This window comes from Sinohyriopsis cumingii, chromosome 4, assembly GCF_028554795.1.
Source record: "Sinohyriopsis cumingii isolate HCF-2022 chromosome 4, ASM2855479v2, whole genome shotgun sequence".
NCBI classification, from domain to species: Eukaryota; Metazoa; Mollusca; class Bivalvia; order Unionida; family Unionidae; genus Sinohyriopsis; species Sinohyriopsis cumingii.
In genome coordinates, this window is record NC_142964.1 from 85096572 (window position 1) to 85115279 (window position 18708).

Consider the following 18708-nt stretch of genomic DNA (forward strand, 5'->3'; position numbering starts at 1 on the left):
GGTTTGTCTGGATCTCCACCAGGATACATTGCAAAGTCACTGATGACTGCTATTGTTGTTGTTGTTGTTGTTGTTGTAGGGTTTAACGCCATTTTTCAGCACACGATAGGCCATATATGGCGGCCAGTATCAATGGTGGAGGAAGAACCCGGGAAAACCCCGGAAAGAACCACCGACCCACGAGAAGCTACTGGCAAGCTTTCTCACATACCCACATTGGCTGAATCCGAGACTCGAACCCACGCAGACAGAGGTGAGATGGCAGTGGTCCGTAACGGACAGCGCTTTAGACCACTCGGCCACTCGGGGCCCCGACTGCTATTGTAGTGTATTTTATAATTGCAAAAAGGACTAAATTTGTCAAGTAAGAAAATGTTGAAGTACTGCATGAATTTCTATTTTAAAATTTTAAATATAACAGAGAAGGAAAGAATAAGTAAAATACTGTTAGATTACTATTAGGGTGACCACTAAAATTATAACTGTATTGGAAGCAGGATTCAGGATGGAAGTTCTATGGTGTAGCTCTTTTCTGGTTAACAAGATGATTGAATTCTTGGAGCCGAATTTGTCAGCTACTTACAGAAATTCTATCCCCAACTTAGGGGGAGGTAAAATATAACTGGAAAATGAGAGTTGTGGCAATCAGACACTAACTGAAAGTGAGAGGTAATTGTTGAAGGGAGGTGACCACCATAGAAGATTGCATGGAACTTTATCTTTCATTTGCAGGTAGTATCAGTTACAGGTCTTTTGGTAAATCTCATAGGAATAGTTGCCTTCAGAAGTTCTCATGGTCATAGTCATGGAGGTCATGGACACAGCAGCCATAGTGATAGCCTTCCCACAAGTCAAGGTCATGGTCACTCCCATGCAGGTCATGGGCATTCCCATGCAAGTCATGGTCATAGTCACTCAGGAGGATGTGAGGCTCACAACACAAACATGGAGGGTAAGATTTACAGATAGTAGTTGGAATGTATTTGTATGTGTTTATATCCAAATGAGAGATGCCCACATCTTTAATAATAATTAATGGCAGATTAGTGAAAGCCCAATGTTTAGCTCATCTGGTTACAGACTAGGATAGATTATGTTATGGTCTTTTGTCTGGTGTTCATTGTCCACTCAGTATATATCAGTCTATTGGCACATGTTATTACTACTCCTCCTAAATCACATTCATTCCAAGGTTTAGTTGGTCCTAAATGAAAATGGTGCTGCTTAGAAATCCAATATGGCCACCACTGTGGCCAGCTTGAAATCTTGGTATCACTACTCCTGAATGAATGGTCAGATCAACTTGGTGTTTTCACTGAAAGACTTTTTAGGATATATAGTTTGTCTTAAATGAATTTGGCCCTTATTTTGTTCCAATATGGCTGCTGCAGTGACCATCTTGAAAACCTTGTTTCTGCTTCTTCTCCTGAATGAAGAATAATATTGCCATGGTTTTTTTGACAGAAGTCTTCTGATGATGTCTGCTATTTTCATACTATCTTATCTTGAATTGATAATCACTAATCCTTTGTTTCAGTAGTGGGTCATTATAGTCCATATTTTAAACTTCACTGACTTGGTTTACATTTTGAGTTTACTATCATTTCTCAAGCACTCATGCAGAAATTGTAAAACTGAAGCTTGTTATGACCTGTATTTCATCTCTTTCTGTCTTTGGTCATCTTTTGCTGTTAGCTCATGAACTCAAGAGGTTTTTGCATGCTTTATGTGATATCGTATGTATGTATGTATGTGTGTGTGTATGTATGTATGTATGTATGTATGGATGTATGTACGATGTCTGTCTGTAAGCACATGCATACACATGCATGCACACACACATGCATGCATACATGTATGTATATGTGTTTTAAGGGCATGTCAGCACAATATTGGATATATATAATTAAATAGTGCCTATTTAAGCTTGTGTTCTGCCAGTGTAAATTTACAAAAAGTAAAAGGAAATGGGGCCAATATTTTGTTGTCAAGATCATTGTAGTCAGAATTTGTTTTCAGCATGATAATTTGTTTTCAGCATGATCATTTATGTTTTCACTTTTCTTTACAAAATGTGGCAACAAGAACTGTAAGAAAAAACATTGATATTTTTCCCGAACATATTTTGACTCAATATTTTATGGATTTTATAATTTTGCTTTTATCTTTGATTTTATCTACCTTTTACAGAATTGTATAATCTTCATTTTTCATCTTCAGTAACTACATATTTATGATTATTTATAATGGTTCACCTTCGTGAAAGTTTTGCAAGTTTTTCAAATTATTTTTTACTAGACTGCCATTTTCTTACATGTTCATCAGAAAAACAGTAGTTCCTCATAGTGTGCTCTAACAATTCCACAGACATAATATACTTGTTAACAATATTCAGTTATTTTATAACTGATTGTTACCTTTTTTAATTTAAGTCAGTATATGAAACTGGTAGGTAAAGTATACATATTTGAATCCACATCAACACTAAATTTATACTTCACCTACCAGTTCATTACACCCATGAAATGTTAAAAGAATCAGCAATTAGTTCTTAAAGAGATTTTCACCTTGCTTTTACTGATAATTGTTTTCTCTCAACAGTTACAAGCTCTGTACATTTTGCAAAAAATATTGAAATACTAGTGGATGGATACAAATTGTTTCAAGTGAATGACATCACAAACAAAAGCAAATACTTAGTCCACATTCCCTTGCATACATTCTGCACTGAGATCTAACAACAAACATTAAATGAATAAAATAAGTCACAGAAGAACAATTCATGTTAAACTGTCATCAGTTGGGGTTTCTTATACACTGTTTGACTTTTAATTTTTTTGTGCACAACAATTTCAATATGATATATCAACAGTACAGAAGAATCATTATGATATAATCCCAAAATGTTTTTAAATTAATTCACAGTAATTCCATAACAGCATAAGTTAAAATGGTCTTCAAATTAATTCACAGTACTCCCATGATAGCTATTAAATATCCAAATGTCTTTAAGTGGATTCACAGTTATTTATTGACAGTGATTATTCCAATTAATCTGAAATATTTCAAGCAATTGAATGCCAGTGAACGATTAAATTAAATAAATGAATTAATCTCAGTATAACTATATAATTTCCATGACTGGTTGTACTGCTAAGAATGCATATTTCTACTTAATTCTATTATTATATGGATTACTAAAATGCAAGACAAATTGCAGTATGAGGCTTGAATGAATCATATTGACATTTTGAAATCACTGTCTGTAAATAGATCAGCTGATTTACACTGATTAATCAGGAAATTAGGCCAGTATGGCCTTTCACTAGAACTTATGTCCTTGTCAGATCACATGATGTTTACTTTTACTAGTAGAATGACTAAACCTTGGAATTTTATGAATGAATCTATGCACTAGATATATGACTCATCTTTAAAGAGCAGGCTATGATCATACAATATTAGTATTAAAAATGTCATTAGCTAACTATAATCATGAATGATAATACACATAATATAGGTATACATAACACTGGATTGCATTTTAGATAAGGAAGACACCTATTCATTGCGGAATCAAAAAGTCAAAGATTTAGGTGACAGAATCTAAAAAATAACTTTTAATTGCCACCACATGGCCAGTATTGTGCTTATGTGCTGTTAAAACTTAAGACATACATACATGCCTTGATTAAATTTTGTACATGTATGGGTCAAGGTGGGAGGGTTGCAAGAAGGAAAACAGTTTCCACAAAAATAATACTAAAGTCCAATGCCACACACCATGCCCAAATGTTTTGTGGATGGCTTACATTTCAGACAAGACAGGCACCTATTAATTTTGGAATCAATAGGTAAATTATTGAGGTCATTGTAACTGAAAAATGATCTGGACAGAAATTTCAATTCTTGATCTTGAATCTGCACCAAAGTATGTGGATGACTTAGGCTTTGACTAAGTAAGCCTGTTGAATTCGGGGTCAGAAGGTAAAAAAACAAAATTACTCAGACTGCAATGGAAAAAAAAATGGTGTTAGGATAGTACCTTTGAATTTTGGCAAAGTGTTTGAAGGGCTTGCACTTAAGGTCAAGTTGAGGGTTGAAAGGTCAACTATCAAGGTGTTTGCAGATAGGTTTCACACAAGAATATTTGTTTGCTAGAAAGTTTCCAGGTGAAACTTTATGGATGGTTTGCATTTAAGGCAAGAAATTCTTTACATTCTGTGGTCTGAGGGTCAGTGATCAGGGTCATAGCAAATATAATAAGAAAATAATAGTTTTTGCATGGTAATTGCAGTTCAATAGCACATATCTTGTCCAGAGATCTCATTTCATTGAGACATGTTAGTCTATAATCTCTATTGTCAACCCTGCTAGTGCCTACGTTAGGAGGACTGCTCCATTGGCCTAGTGGTTAGAGCATCCACCTTGGATGTGGGAGGTCATGGGTTAAAACCTGGCTGTGTCATATGATACCAAAGACTTATAAAAATGGTACTAACAGCTGCCATGCTAAGTGCTCAGCATTAAGAGGTTAGTGTTAGGACTGGTCAGCCTGGTGTCAGATAATATGACTGGGTGGGACATCATGCTACATGTCTGCAGCATGATGCCACAGTGCTAGACATTACTATAAACTGCCACACTGTAGACATTGTAGCGATATGACTGAATAATTGTTAAAGCTATGTTCAAACTCCAAATCACACACACACACACACACACACACACCTACATTGAGGACTATTAAACACAGAACAGGTATGTCATGTACCTGTCAGATATCTCTTGCTACAGATGTTCTGTGGTTAATTTTTTCACATTAAATTTCAGGTGTTTTCCTTCATGTGTTAGCTGACACATTGGGAAGTGTGGGAGTTATAATTTCATCATTACTCATTGAGAATTTTGGCTGGAACATCGCAGATCCAATTTGTTCAATTTTTATCGCCACAATGATCATGCTTAGTGTTTTACCACTGCTAAAAGAAACATCAGTCATTCTCCTTTTAAGAACGCCAGTGGATCGTGAAGATGACATGGATAGAGCTTTAGAGAAGGCAAGACTATTTCCTTTATTACTAGAATATAATAGGCTTTTTTAAGTGATGTAATTCTTTTTGGAGAATTTCTCTTTTTATATTTATTTTATGGGTGTATGGACCAAGTAAATGTGATTTTTCACATGTATATTTTTACCTTTTTAATTTTTACAGAAGGATGTTATACCTAAAATTAAAAAAAAGAATTATTGCATAAGAAAACCTATGGTATATACATGATGCAACTGACCACAATGAGAAAGCCACATGGAATTGACCACAATGAGAAAGCCACATCGAACTGACCTATCACACAGGTGTGCAAATGATGAGACTTTTGTTGATGAACTATCCCATTTCTTCCTGTTCCTCACTTATATCGAGACTTCTACTGAAACTACCATATGGTCCCAGCACTCTCAGACTGTATACTGCTTATGTTTGTACCTTATGCCTTATAGTAATTGAGACAAAACCCATATGAGGTACATGTAAGTGCATGAGACAGTGTTCATGCCAGATTGCTTCAGAATATGTGGAATGGTTTTTGAGCTGTGATGTCAGGGTCCATAAATTTATTTGACAATCTAGCTGACAAGTTGTTTCCAATCCTGCGGTAAGAGCCCTTTCATTGGCTGCTGGTAAATGTACATTTTCCATGCTCACACTAGATCTGGGTGATAACTGGCAAATTTTAAAGCCGTTTATCATGAATGTCACCATTCTTCAAATTTAGATGGAAGGAAATGATTTTGTTAAAAAACTATCTGACATAAACCATTCTTTGAAGTAATTAAGATGTTAGGTTTAAACAACATTCAAATATTCAGTTCAGAATTAAGAGATTCCATGCCTTTATTCAAAAGATGAAGTTACTTGTAATTCCGTTCTTTCTTGGGAGTGATGCAAAAGTAGTGATGTGATACATTTGACAAATTCCGTTAGTGACTAATCTAATAACAACAACATTCACATATGGCATACAAGTTGATCGAGAGGGAATGAAGAGAGGAAAGCCCATTTTTAAAACCTAATCTGAGTTTTATAAAAGCATTTATTAGAAACATTTAAAATTGAATGTTATTGATCAGCTGGTGGACTGGAAAACTTTGGAGGCTGAAATTGGACTGAAGACAATCTGATATTGTATGTTGTTGACTTTTTATGTTTACAATGGTGACATTATCAAATCTTGTGTTCCAGCTTTTAACTGGAATCAGTTAACCCATGGATGTTACTGATCAACATCGGATTAATTTGTACACATGAAAAATGGCAGGGTTTCTCAGTTGGATGGAGAAATTGCATGGCTCACAATGTGATGAAGTGTCGATATTATTTGGTCTTAATGGAACCCAATGATTTTTAGGACCAATATGTTTCAAGATTCAATATTATTCAGATGATTTGGCATATAATGGTGGCATTGGGGCTTTAAAATGAAACTTGTTTGATTGTCTTAATAATCTGTATTATTTATATCATACTTGATCATGATGTAGCCCCATCAGTTATCAAATAGTTGTAAGTGAAAATAGAAGATTTGGCTAGCTATATTATATTGGTGAATTTCAACCAGCTTCATGTTAAATGTTTTACTTGAACACAAGAAATCAGTAGATATTTTTTACTGTAACTTTTAAAAAAACTATTCATTATTTTTTAACAGATTTTGTCCATAGATGGCATTGTTGGATATAGAGAACCTCATTTCTGGTGCCACACATCGAGTAAAATAATGGGATCTGTCCATGTGCAAGTTTCACATACAGCTAGTGAGCAGAGAATTATAGCACAGGTAAGAACTGTGCCATTTGATGGATGGATTTTTGTGCATAGAGAATTTTAGACAAGTGTACACATGATAATTATCAAAGGAAGATTATAGTTTGCTATGAGCTACTGACACATTTCATATTTTGCCGTGATGATTGTAAGTCTTGGGACACAAGAAATAATCATATTTCTTGTCTCAAGACCTAAACACACAAAAAATATAACCTTTTCTGCTTTCCAACACTTAAGACAACTGTTTCGAGATACATATTTACAGACTTATAAGATATAATCAGCAAGATTACTACATGTGTCAGACTTGTACTTGCTCAATTAACACATCATTAAATTGTTATAAACTACTATGATTGCTTTTATGTTATAATTATTTTGTATGTGCATATTTTTGGGATATTTCCAACATGAAGTAGAAAAAATATGAAAGTAATGAAAAACTTAACAAATCATGGGCTGCATAGTGCTTACTCTGAGACCAAAAATATACCTTTATAGTGCAGATTACTTACTCAGTGCATATCATGCTTAGCGCCATTTATATCCATGCTTATTCCTTTTACCATTACTCCTTCTTCCAGATCACATTTTAGTTATATGTCCATTGCTGCTTTATTTACTTTGTTTGACATGCTCATGAGGTACACTTTTTCATTCACACAAGTGGTCCTTCAGAGTAATTTAATCCGTATCAAAAGACAAATGTTTGATCAATATTTATAAATAGATTAAGCAAATGGCCTCATATGATTATAATAATTGTTATATATTCATTAAACAGTTATAATTAATATAGGTAAAAATGCCAAATAAAGATCCAACTAGATTTTCATCGATCCATTTTTGTTTCATGTTTTGTTTAATACAAATCTTAATTTCAACACACTGTTGATTTTGGCAATCTGGTTCTTTTGGCATCTCCCTTTTATTATAATTAGCAGTTTATCAAACAGTAATTATGTTTGTTTTATGACAGAAGTCAAGCTCAGTTAACTGTTTAAATCCTGAATTGGTTTAAGTGAAGAGGGGATTTTGTCTGGAGGAAATGCTGGCATCCATTTGTTCTACAACATTAGTTCATTCCAGTTAACAGTTTTACAATCTTAAGTGGATTTATAACCATCACTGGTGTAGTACTTCATTGTGAATCTACCCTTTCCTAGATAATTAGCATGATTACTGAAGCCAAGTTAACATGCACTTAAGGTCACTTACACCAAAGCAAATGGCTATTGTGCTATTATTGCAAGTACTTTCAAACCATTATTTCTGGGACTTCTTTATTGTTTTTTTTAAAAACATTAAGTTTCATGCAATGGTGTCTGTGATTTGAATCCCATAGATTTATTTCAGTAAGTGCAAGTTAAAATCTTCAGTTTACAAGCAGTGATGCTAGGACATAACAAAGGTAACACATTGTGAATGATGAAACATACGCAGGCACAAGTTTCACTGTTGAAATACTGGTACTACATTTCAATAAGTTAGGAATTTTTTAGGCAAAAAATTGAACTGCTGGTGGTTTTCAAAGAGTTTAATGGAATAATGTTAAAACTGCAAAGAGAAAACAAACTATAGAGAAAAATAAATTGTTGTTAACATGGGTGCACCATCATGGTCATGCTAAATGATCATCATTGTCCATGGAAATTACACCTATTTTAAATAGAAACAGAAGAAAACAGAGTAAAATTAAATATATATTTTTTTCAAACAATTTATATTAATTTATGACAGTTCCATCATAATGGTAATTCCATACCTTTCACAAAGTAATTTTTTTCTTATTTTAAATAATGTTACAAATATGTCTACAGGCAAGTAGAAAAAAATGTCTAAGGCATCTAAAGATTTATATTACACAACAAAATTTATTCTGATTAAATGTCCCAACTTTTATAGACCATGAAAAATTATTGTTATAAGTATTCAAGGTGTCCCAATCTTAATAGTGTCCCAATGTTAATAGTGTCCCAGTCTTACAGTCATTATGGTAATGACAATAAGTCTTAGATTCTGTATCTTACACAATGGAACAGGCATTCCACTGAATGACAGTGCTAGGTATTATGTTAGTGAGATGGTGCTTTACAGCATAGCAACACAAGTAGGTTATTTAGTTCTGTTGGATTAAAATATCTTGCCAAAAGGCACACCATGGTAGATGACCAAGGTTGGTCTGATGGTAAAATTAAAACCCTCGCCCTCTCGGTCCTGAGTAGTTGATGCTGACCACTGAGCCACCATGGCTCACTGGGTGTTATTCCACATGGTATTGATATATTCATGGTGTGACATCAAGACACCATCCAAAGTGAATGCCATGTGATACAGACATTTATTGGTTGCATGTTCAATACAATTTGTTTGATTGGTTGGCCTTGGTTCTGCTTTAGGGCACACCAAGACTATATAGGCTAAATAGTGTTGAGGCAATAAGAGTAATGTGCCTTACCCAAAGATGCACCACAGCTGCTGAACTTGATCTGATCTGGACAGTTTGTTGCTTATTAACTTCTTGGCAAAAATTAAACCCAGTAAGCAGTTTATTTGGATTCCACATCAGGTCACATGAAAATACATCCCAAAAAAATAAATCCAAAGAATTTACTCAGACATCACAGAATATTCAGTGATGTCTTAATCTCATTGTCTAAAATTAACACAGGTAAAATATGACATTTTGTCTTAATCATTGAATTCATTTCTTAACTCCAAACTTGTATCTTATTTCTTTTCTTCTTGCAGGTGACATCAGTATTCAAGGAGATTGGTGTTTCACATCTTACAGTTCAGGTGGAGAAAGAAGCCTACTTTCAGCATTTGTCAGGACTGTGTGCTAGCTATGATCAAATGGTTTCATTTTCACCAGCAGATCAAACCAGCCCTCAGCTCAAGTCATCCACAGCCATCGCAGAGATTAAATCTATATGATGGATTTTGCCAGATTGAATTTCATTTTCACCTTGGATTTTATTTATGCAGTACTAGTTCCCCAATGATAACAGTTTCAGTTGTTTTCAGTTAATGTAAGTTTTGTTCATAACTGTACAAAACTTAAAATGTACTTCTAGTGTAAATTTAGAGTTTACATAATGTGGACAATTGAACTAAAACAGCTGCATGTCAGCACTCCTCCAAAGAAGGTATTACGATTTATGGTGTCAAATATTTTTTTAAAAACTGTGTCAAATATTTAATAACTATTTTTAGACAATAAATTTTTTTAAAAACCAAAACTTGGATCTGCATTTATATGACATTGGATTTACCTTTTAATGATAGGTAACATAACTTTTCTTTTTTTGTATAAAATGTACTATATTTTTTATTTGGGCAGCAGGCATAACCTAATTTGGAAATTGGAAAAATTATAGGTTTTCTCTTTGTCCTTAAAGGTACATATTAACAAGGTAACCATTTAAATAGTTTGAGTCAAATAAAATCCTTTATCCACTCATTATTTGGCTTCATGTTCCAAGAGACATTATCATTGATGTTCTATTTATTCAAGATTTACTTCACATAATTTCCAGTAAGTTTTACCTACGCAAGCCTGTTGACTGAAATATAATTTATTGTACAATAATTTAGATTCAATTAAATACTTGTTCAAAGACATCCAATTATTGCTTCTTTTGTCATTTTTTCAAAGTTCAAAAAAGAATGATGCAATTACGAACTGAATGCATTTCATATGTCTGTTATATTAGACAGCTATGTTCCACATATTGTTTTGGCTGTCATTATTTTAGAGACATACATTCCCACTACCAATGACTCTCTCTAGTTAAGATATTCTTCCTCGTAAGGTTCATCTTGATTGAAAATTAATAAAGCATTACTATTAATTATTAATTAAATGAAAATTATTTAATATTTATTCCATGTGTCAGTAATGACAATATTCATTTAGTTTACTATTTACTCACAAGAAAATCTTTAATGATTCCTAATGAGCAAAACATCTACTATGCCAGATTGATCATAAAATAACTCCACATGTCCTAAATTTCATCCTAATCCACAAAACGATATTGTGAAATGAAAGATGAATGTATCTTCTTTGCTCCTTCATTACTTAATGGCTTATGAAGGCATTTTCTAAAATTAGATTTTATATACAGCTGTTCATATTTTTTAATAATCATTAAAAATCTGACATCTGGCATTCGGTATGCAAACAAGATACAAGTAAAAGGATGCCCTACCATACTTGCTTGTAATGCATTTTCCTCTGCCCTTTCTTCCATTGCACAGTTCGCCAAAAAACATTGAAACTGGTCTCAGTTCTGTTAATACATATATTATTGCTTTATTTAATATAGAATTCTTCTATGAGTGAAAGCTTCTTTGTTCTTTATTTTGAAAAGAACATCCTAAATATTGTGACTGAAGGTGTGTTCTTTGGTTGAAAAATGTTTATGCCAGTATATCCTTCTTATGTTTCAAAACTTGACACTTTGCCCAAAAATGTGACACTTTTGTCAAAGGTGCCCCTTTGAAATTTGAGTTTTGAGTGTTAGATTTGAATAAGCCAGCTTTGAGGAGATTCTTTCCATTGTCCAAGTCACACACATACGATGTACTGAAACTGCTATCCGAACTTGAATGCAAACATTTATTTCAAGTTCTTTCTTTTGACAGCTGTTTTTTTTGTTCAAGAGTGCACGATTAATAATTATTTTCTGATTATGTTTTCAGATACATTACACTATGTGCTTCAAGACAAACTATAGAAACAGGCTTCGTATGATATTCTTGACACCTGCTAGAATATTATTAATAATTCACATTTCAATCTCATTAAGAAAAAGTGCTGTAGTTTTAGTTGTTGTTGTTGTTGTTGTAGGGTTTAACGCCATTTTTCAGCACGCGATAGGCTATACATGGTGGCCAGTATTAATGGTGGAGGAAGAAACCGGGAAATCCCCGGAAAGAACCACCGACCCTCGAGAAGCTACTGGCAAGCTTTCTCACATATCCACATTGGCCGAATCTGAGACTCGAACCCACGCAGACAGAGGTGAGATGGCAGTGATCCGTAACGGTGAGCGCTTTAGACCACTCGGCCACTCGGGGCCCCCTGTAGTTTTAGTATCATTGCCAAAAGGTGTTATATTTTTACCCAGTTTATACCCAAAACATATATTTATATTTTGCAGTTTTTCATTCACATTTCTTCCATGATGCAAAACAATTAATCCAGCATTCCACATATTTAAATTGTGCAACAACAGGAAAATATTGTAATGCATTTAAAGCTGATCTTGGTTTTTCTTGATAAAATTCTTATCTTTGGATATAAGAATATGGTTCATCATCAGTTGTCATGGTGGTATATTCCTTGTGTCTGGATCAAAATAATGTAGTACCTAAGTACATACATATGTCTGTCAAGTAATATGTGTAAGGTTGATTATACTCCTTTTATCTTTATGCTTTTTGTGAATTCTTTGCCATTCTTCAGCTTTTTGTCAACTCCATTTGAACTTAATCATAATATTTTGGAGATACATATGCAATCAGCTTTAATATCTTAATAGAACCTGTTTTTTTTAAAAATTGTTACAATAGTAACCAAGCTGTTTGGTATTATTTTCAACAAATTCAATTGTTAGGCCAGAATAGACCATGGGAGTATATTCAAGAGGAACATAAGCATAGTAAATACAGTCAAAATTGTATTGATTTTAAAGTCTTCAATTTTAACACTTCACTGAAAACAAAACACTTATAGTGCCAATATTTGGTGGAACTTGTACAATCCAAGCCAGATAATTAGAAAATCTTGCTCTTGTCAATCAGAAATTTAAAAAAATCAAAGCATGACAGACTTGGCAGGTAGGTAGTAAGCTAAATATAACTTTTAATGCTGAAAAATATATATTATTTGTTCATGATTTTGTACACATTTTAGGCTGGATCTAGTTGCCATGGCAATCAACAATTTATTCCAAAGCATTGCTGATATAAAATATACCCAGTACCTATCCAGTGTCTACAACAATTTTCCCACTGTAAAAACAATTCTTATTGCTCAATAGGTAAACTTTAAAGGTATGCCAAATTATTGAATTAATGGACAAATCCTGTGGAAATCAGGTAGTTCAGCTTTTAGGTTGATGCACAGTAAAGGGCTAACAGTACATTATGTGGCTTCTTGTGTAATGACAACCACTCATATTTTTATTTGAATCAAGCCATTAAGAAAAGAAACAAATAATCATCCAAAACATTTTGATTTAAAAAAAAAAAATTCAACGTGATAACACATCTACTGAAATTGTGCATTTCTTATCATGCAGATATTGTATCCACTTCTGAGCCATTCTCAGGAACACTGTCACATGATGAACTTCACGGAATGGTAGCATATCCTAAGCCAAAAAATTTAACATTATTTAGTTATCTGTAAATTCATAATCACATTAAATATTTCTTGCAAAGTAAGCTCAAGTACTTAAGGTAATTAGGTTCCTATACACAAGCGACTGAAGCAAATTTTGTCTTTTTAATTTCTATCAAAGTTTAGTTGCTGGCAATTATACTGCCACCTTGCTGGCAAATGAGACACTAGGTCTCCACTGATTGTGTTTAAAAATGTAAGCTCTGGAAAAGTAATTATTCTGCATCATTGCCCTAATCTTACAGAGTATCAAAAGGTGTTTTTGCAAATTTGGGCATCCAAAAACATACATAAAATGTGGTAACTGCCAGGTGGCTACTTAGTACACTAAAGTTCCAATTACCCATCAGGAGACAATGATTTCATGTTGTCTAGCAGTTTTGATAAGTGGGGCATGGGAAATTTTTCTGGGGACATAATGATAGTCCACATTATGGATACTCGGCATTATACTTTAATGTTCTTTTTACCAAAGAGAGGTTGCGAGTAACTTAAGTTGTAAATAAAGCATTAATAAAGTCTTAAGAACATTGCAGTTAACAAATTCTCATAAAATTTTAAAACAGTCAGTAGTTTTCATTATAGTAAATAAACTGAAGATGCCATGATATCATTTCAGGCGTTTAAAATTCATTATAATAAACACACAATAATGCCATAAACAGTGTCATAATCAAATGTATTTACATATTAGAAGAATTAGTTCCCTTTATGTTGGGAGCACTCCAATATTAGCTCACCTGGCCAAAAGCCAGGTGAGATCATCAAATATGTATTGTGTGTCCATCCATACTTACTGTTTTCAACAACTTCTGAAAAGGCTTCTGGATCAATGTCAACCAGACTTGGAAGAAATCATGCTGACATGAAGGACTTTTAAGTTTGTATAAATGATGCTGACCCACCAACAAATGTAAGTCATAACAGACAAACCTTCAAAAAAAATAACTCAACAGAATGTAACAAAGTTGGACAAAAAGTATCCTCACATAGATGTCTTTCATACTTGTACATATGAGATGTGTTAAAAATTATGGCCATCAATACACAAATAAAAAAATTCTTTAAAACAACTAAAAAACCTGCTCAACAGAATTTAACCAAATTTTGGACTGAAAGTATCCTGACATTAAGGGCCTTAAGTTGTGCACAAGTGTTGCCAATCTGCTATCACATATGGTCACCATTACTTTAAAAAAAAAACCTTTAAATAACTTCTCAAAAAGTGCTTGCCAGATATTGGCCTAATTTTACATAATGGAATTAAGAGCTTTCATTTTTTTTCAGATGCTGATTTGCTTTCAAATATGGATGCCATTACAAAAAACATTTACTTTTAATCATTTAACCTAACCCCACAGAGAGCATCCTGGCATGCAGGGCTTTCAAATCTGTACAAATTATGCTGATCCATTATCGAATACGGCTGCTGTTAATCAACATAAAAATATTTTTCAAAAATTTAAGTAATTTTTCTTCAAATACCAGTCAGAAGACATTAACCAAATAGAAATTATCCAGACAAGAAGGGCTCTGAATTTTGTAAAATGATGCTGATTAACCAAATATGGCTGCCATTACTAGAAATAAAAAAAAAACAAGTTCTTCTCAAAACCACTCAAAAGAACTTGACCAACTTTAACAGAATGCATCCCCACATCAAAGACTTTCAAATTTATATAGATAATCTGATTTGTCGTCAAATCAGCCAATATTACTAAAAATAGAAAATTTGTAAAGCATCCGAGCTTTTAAGACTGTACAAATGATGTTTTTATGCTATTTAATACAGCTGCAGTTACTTGTAACTACAAGCTGAAAAACTGCTCTTTAGAATTTGACCAAATTTTATGGAAATTGTCCTAGCTTAAAACCCTATCAGATTTATACAAATTAGACCAATCTGAAATCAAATCATGCTGCTGTTACTCGAAGATTTTTTATTTTAACAACTTCATCTCAGGATACCACTAAACAATCTGCAATAAAATAGTGCAGCTGTTACTGGAAGCAAAAACACTTCAGCAATTTTATCTCAAAACACCGCTTTGACAAAAAGTATCTTGGCAATGAGGACTTTCATTATTGCACAAATTATGATTTTTTATATATTTTTTGTGTGTTTTAACAGCACTTTTAATAATAATTGGCTATATCTTACCAAGTAAATGAGAGCTAAGTGCCTTTCTCAAAGAGGCAGCGAGCCAAAGCAGGACTCAAACCCATGACCTTGGATTTCTAGTCTGATGCTCTACCAAATGATCTATCGTGGCATCCTTAAACAAATGATATGCCAAAAAACAGGGATGAAGATAAAAGAAAAATAGAAAAACCTTGAACAATTTCATAACATATGCAATCAACAGCATCGGAAGACAGTTTTAGATAAATCATCTTCCCGACCCAGATTTGACCAAATGCTCTTACATTGGGCTATTAGGCAATTTTCAGCCAGGTGAGCAATTTCAGGAGACCTTGGGCATCTTCTAAAGTGATTTTTGTTTTCTCTCTCCAAATATGATCACTGAATAAAGTACATGGAAAATTAATTTTTAAAGGTTGATTTAAAATGCAAATTTAAGAGGTAACAAGAAACCCAGCAGATGGTCAATTCAAAGAAATTGTGTTGTTTTAGGTAGATTTTAGCAGCTGCTTCTCTCCAACAAGGCATGCTAGGATCTAGACATGTATGCTTAGTAATGGCTGTTGTTGAACAAGTTTTGATCGAAAAGGTGGGGCGTGTGCCTACTAAGACAGGAATGAGTATTGTGTCAAATATGGGACATCTAAATACCGTTTCAAGTTGTAATGTCAGTATTTTGCAATTTGTGTTTTATTTTTCAATGACCATTACTTTAGGCATCTATTTATTTAGAATAATTTTACCAATTTCTCCAATGATCATGTTATTATGGCCTGGTGGTTAATGTGTCAGACTGGCAAGCACAAGGATCTGGGTTTGAATCCTACCACATGGTTGGGAACATTTTCATAAAGCTTAGATACCAATTGAGCATTGAGACTAGGATGATTATTTGCCCACTAGGCATCCAGACTGTGAAATCTGGTTTCCAAAAAAATTTATAGGTTGTTCCAAATATTTGTGGTTCCAGTTAGAGTACATTTCAGTTTTTCACAACATATATATTACACACAGATTTGAAATGAACAATTACGTTTTGACTAAATTGAATAGTATCAAAATTCTTCCAATATGAATAAAAATACATTTACACTTGTTTGTATTTTGTTTTGTATGACTGAGCCTTGCTCAAATCACATCGATTATCATGCACTGTCAATTCTTCAAGAGATTATATCACTTGTAGAATAAATAAACGAGTGCTCAGGTCATTGAACTTCATCTGTGAGACATGCTTGATATGAATTTTATTTAAAATATGTTAATCCTTCATGAAAATTTGAGCTAAAATTAATAGGAAATATCAATAAATACTCATTATGAAACACACTGTAATATAATATTTGACCGAGTTTCATCCGAGTCACATAATCCCCTGCTACTTGAAAATAGAAAATGACTATTAACATGGGCATAGTCAAACAGGTCTCGTTAGTTTAATCTTGTTTCACTCCATAACATCCCTGGTACATTGTAAATTGTATATAGTAATTTTATTTTAAACAATGCGAATAATATATCACAAATAAGTCATCTCTTTTTTATTACACTCATTTCTGTAATTTAAAAAAGGAAAACTATGGTTATACCAATTCAGTGTGTTGTGAACAGTTTTCGTTTCTCTGTAACTGACAGAAACAAGTGCCGTTGTGAATTGCACATAAAAATACAGTGTCCAGATCAGCTGATTATGTGTTTATTTTTGGTATAGTTATTGGTATATAGTGCTTTCTTGTGTTGTAAAACATCTTATGCATTGTTCACCTGAATGGGAATACAAGAGTACATTTTATTTGTTGTAGTGGGAAACTTTGACTTATGACAATGTCCTGTTTTGGAAATTCAGGTGAACAGGTCTGTATGCAAATAAGGTAATGGTATCTCTGTTTAATCAAGTAATGACAATCATGATTTTGATGTGCAATTATCATGTAAACATGATATCTGGTGTAAACCACCATTTCTTATTGTTTGTGTGTGTTTAGTATTTGGTTTCACAGATTCAGTACAGTGATGTCCAGTGTCCATATACATTTTGTTCTGTCCCTGATCCATTATTCACTGCTCCAACAACTCTCTAGGAGTCAAATTCAAGTTCTGAGTGCAATGTTATTCAATTCTTTGCAAACTGTACCAAGGAAAATGACTATCGCACACCAAATACTATACGGCGCTGGTCTTCTTCATTTTTATGGACTTATCTTCTTCATCTTCATGTAGTCATCATCAAGTCTGATTAAAGTACAAGAACCCACAGAGACGTAGCATTGTTATTTCTACCCAAATACCGTTATAACTACTACACTGGCATAGTAATTCTAAGCATTAGTGTACACACTATTAGTCCCTATGTCAAAGTAAATGCATTACTCATAAACTACTTGCAGCCACAATACGGCATCTGGTCTTGAACAAGCCTGGCAAAGCTGGGTTTGCCTGTAGCTAAAATTTGGTATCTGGGGGCTGCCAGGCACTATATTTTTCTGCCTTTAAACAAATGATTCAGCCCCGGTTGGCTATCATGGCATGTCTCATGGCAAAGTGCTTTACTCCAGTTGTTTCAGCCCAAGTCAGCTATCAGGGTATGTCCTGTGGCAAGGTCCTTTACTACAATTATTTCAGCTCGGGTCAGTTATCTTGGCATGTCCTGTGGCAGGGTACTTTACTCCAATGATTTCAGAACTAAACAATATATCTGAACTGCATTGTTGTAAAACATCAAACTATTGCTCTCATTCCATCTCAAAAACAAAGCCTGATAATGTCAGCTTTGTTAACGTCAGCTGTTGGTTCATGAATGTATAGATATTTTGTACGCATAAAAATTTAAAATGAGATAAAAAATTTAACTTTAATGTATGACAACCAATATGTACATATTTACTGAGAGTCAGTAAGAAGTTACACACAACAGCTTCTTTGAACATCTTGAATGTTGCCTAAAATTTGTTTTAATTATTTAAGACCATGCATCTTTTTCCAGTAATATACTGAATTGTTACTATAAATGTGATGATGTACAGGAATTAAAATGCAGTCTTAAAGAAATGACAAGCATTTTCTTGTATATTTTCAGTCCAAAAAAATAACAACATTATCAATATGTTGCAAATGAAACGTATGAATGTGAACTTCATTTAAATTCTGTTTAGTTTGTAATTGAATATAAACTGCATCTTACTCTAAATCTCCAAAAGTATTTACCTCATACATTTACAGTCCAAGTGAGAATTATTTAACACTTATACCTCACAAACAGTGAATGCTTCGTACCTTGCAGATTTCAAATCATACGTTGCTCCACGTTTGCAATCTTTTCTAAT

General features: G+C 33.5%; 1 protein-coding gene across 2 annotated transcripts in view; it reads left to right on the forward strand.

Annotated features, from left to right (window-relative positions):
- Positions 1–16475, forward strand: part of LOC149801581 (proton-coupled zinc antiporter SLC30A5-like) — a 99042-nt gene extending 82567 nt beyond the window's left edge. For both annotated transcript variants that reach the window (XM_089955814.1, XM_089955815.1), the window contains exons 14-17: positions 733–952; positions 4834–5060; positions 6712–6840; positions 9582–16475. In XM_089955814.1, coding sequence (XP_089811940.1) covers positions 733–952; positions 4834–5060; positions 6712–6840; positions 9582–9767 — 762 coding nt within the window. In that variant the 3' untranslated portion in view covers positions 9768–16475. The remainder of the gene's footprint in view (positions 1–732; positions 953–4833; positions 5061–6711; positions 6841–9581) is intronic.
- Positions 16476–18708: the final 2233 nt, after the last annotated feature.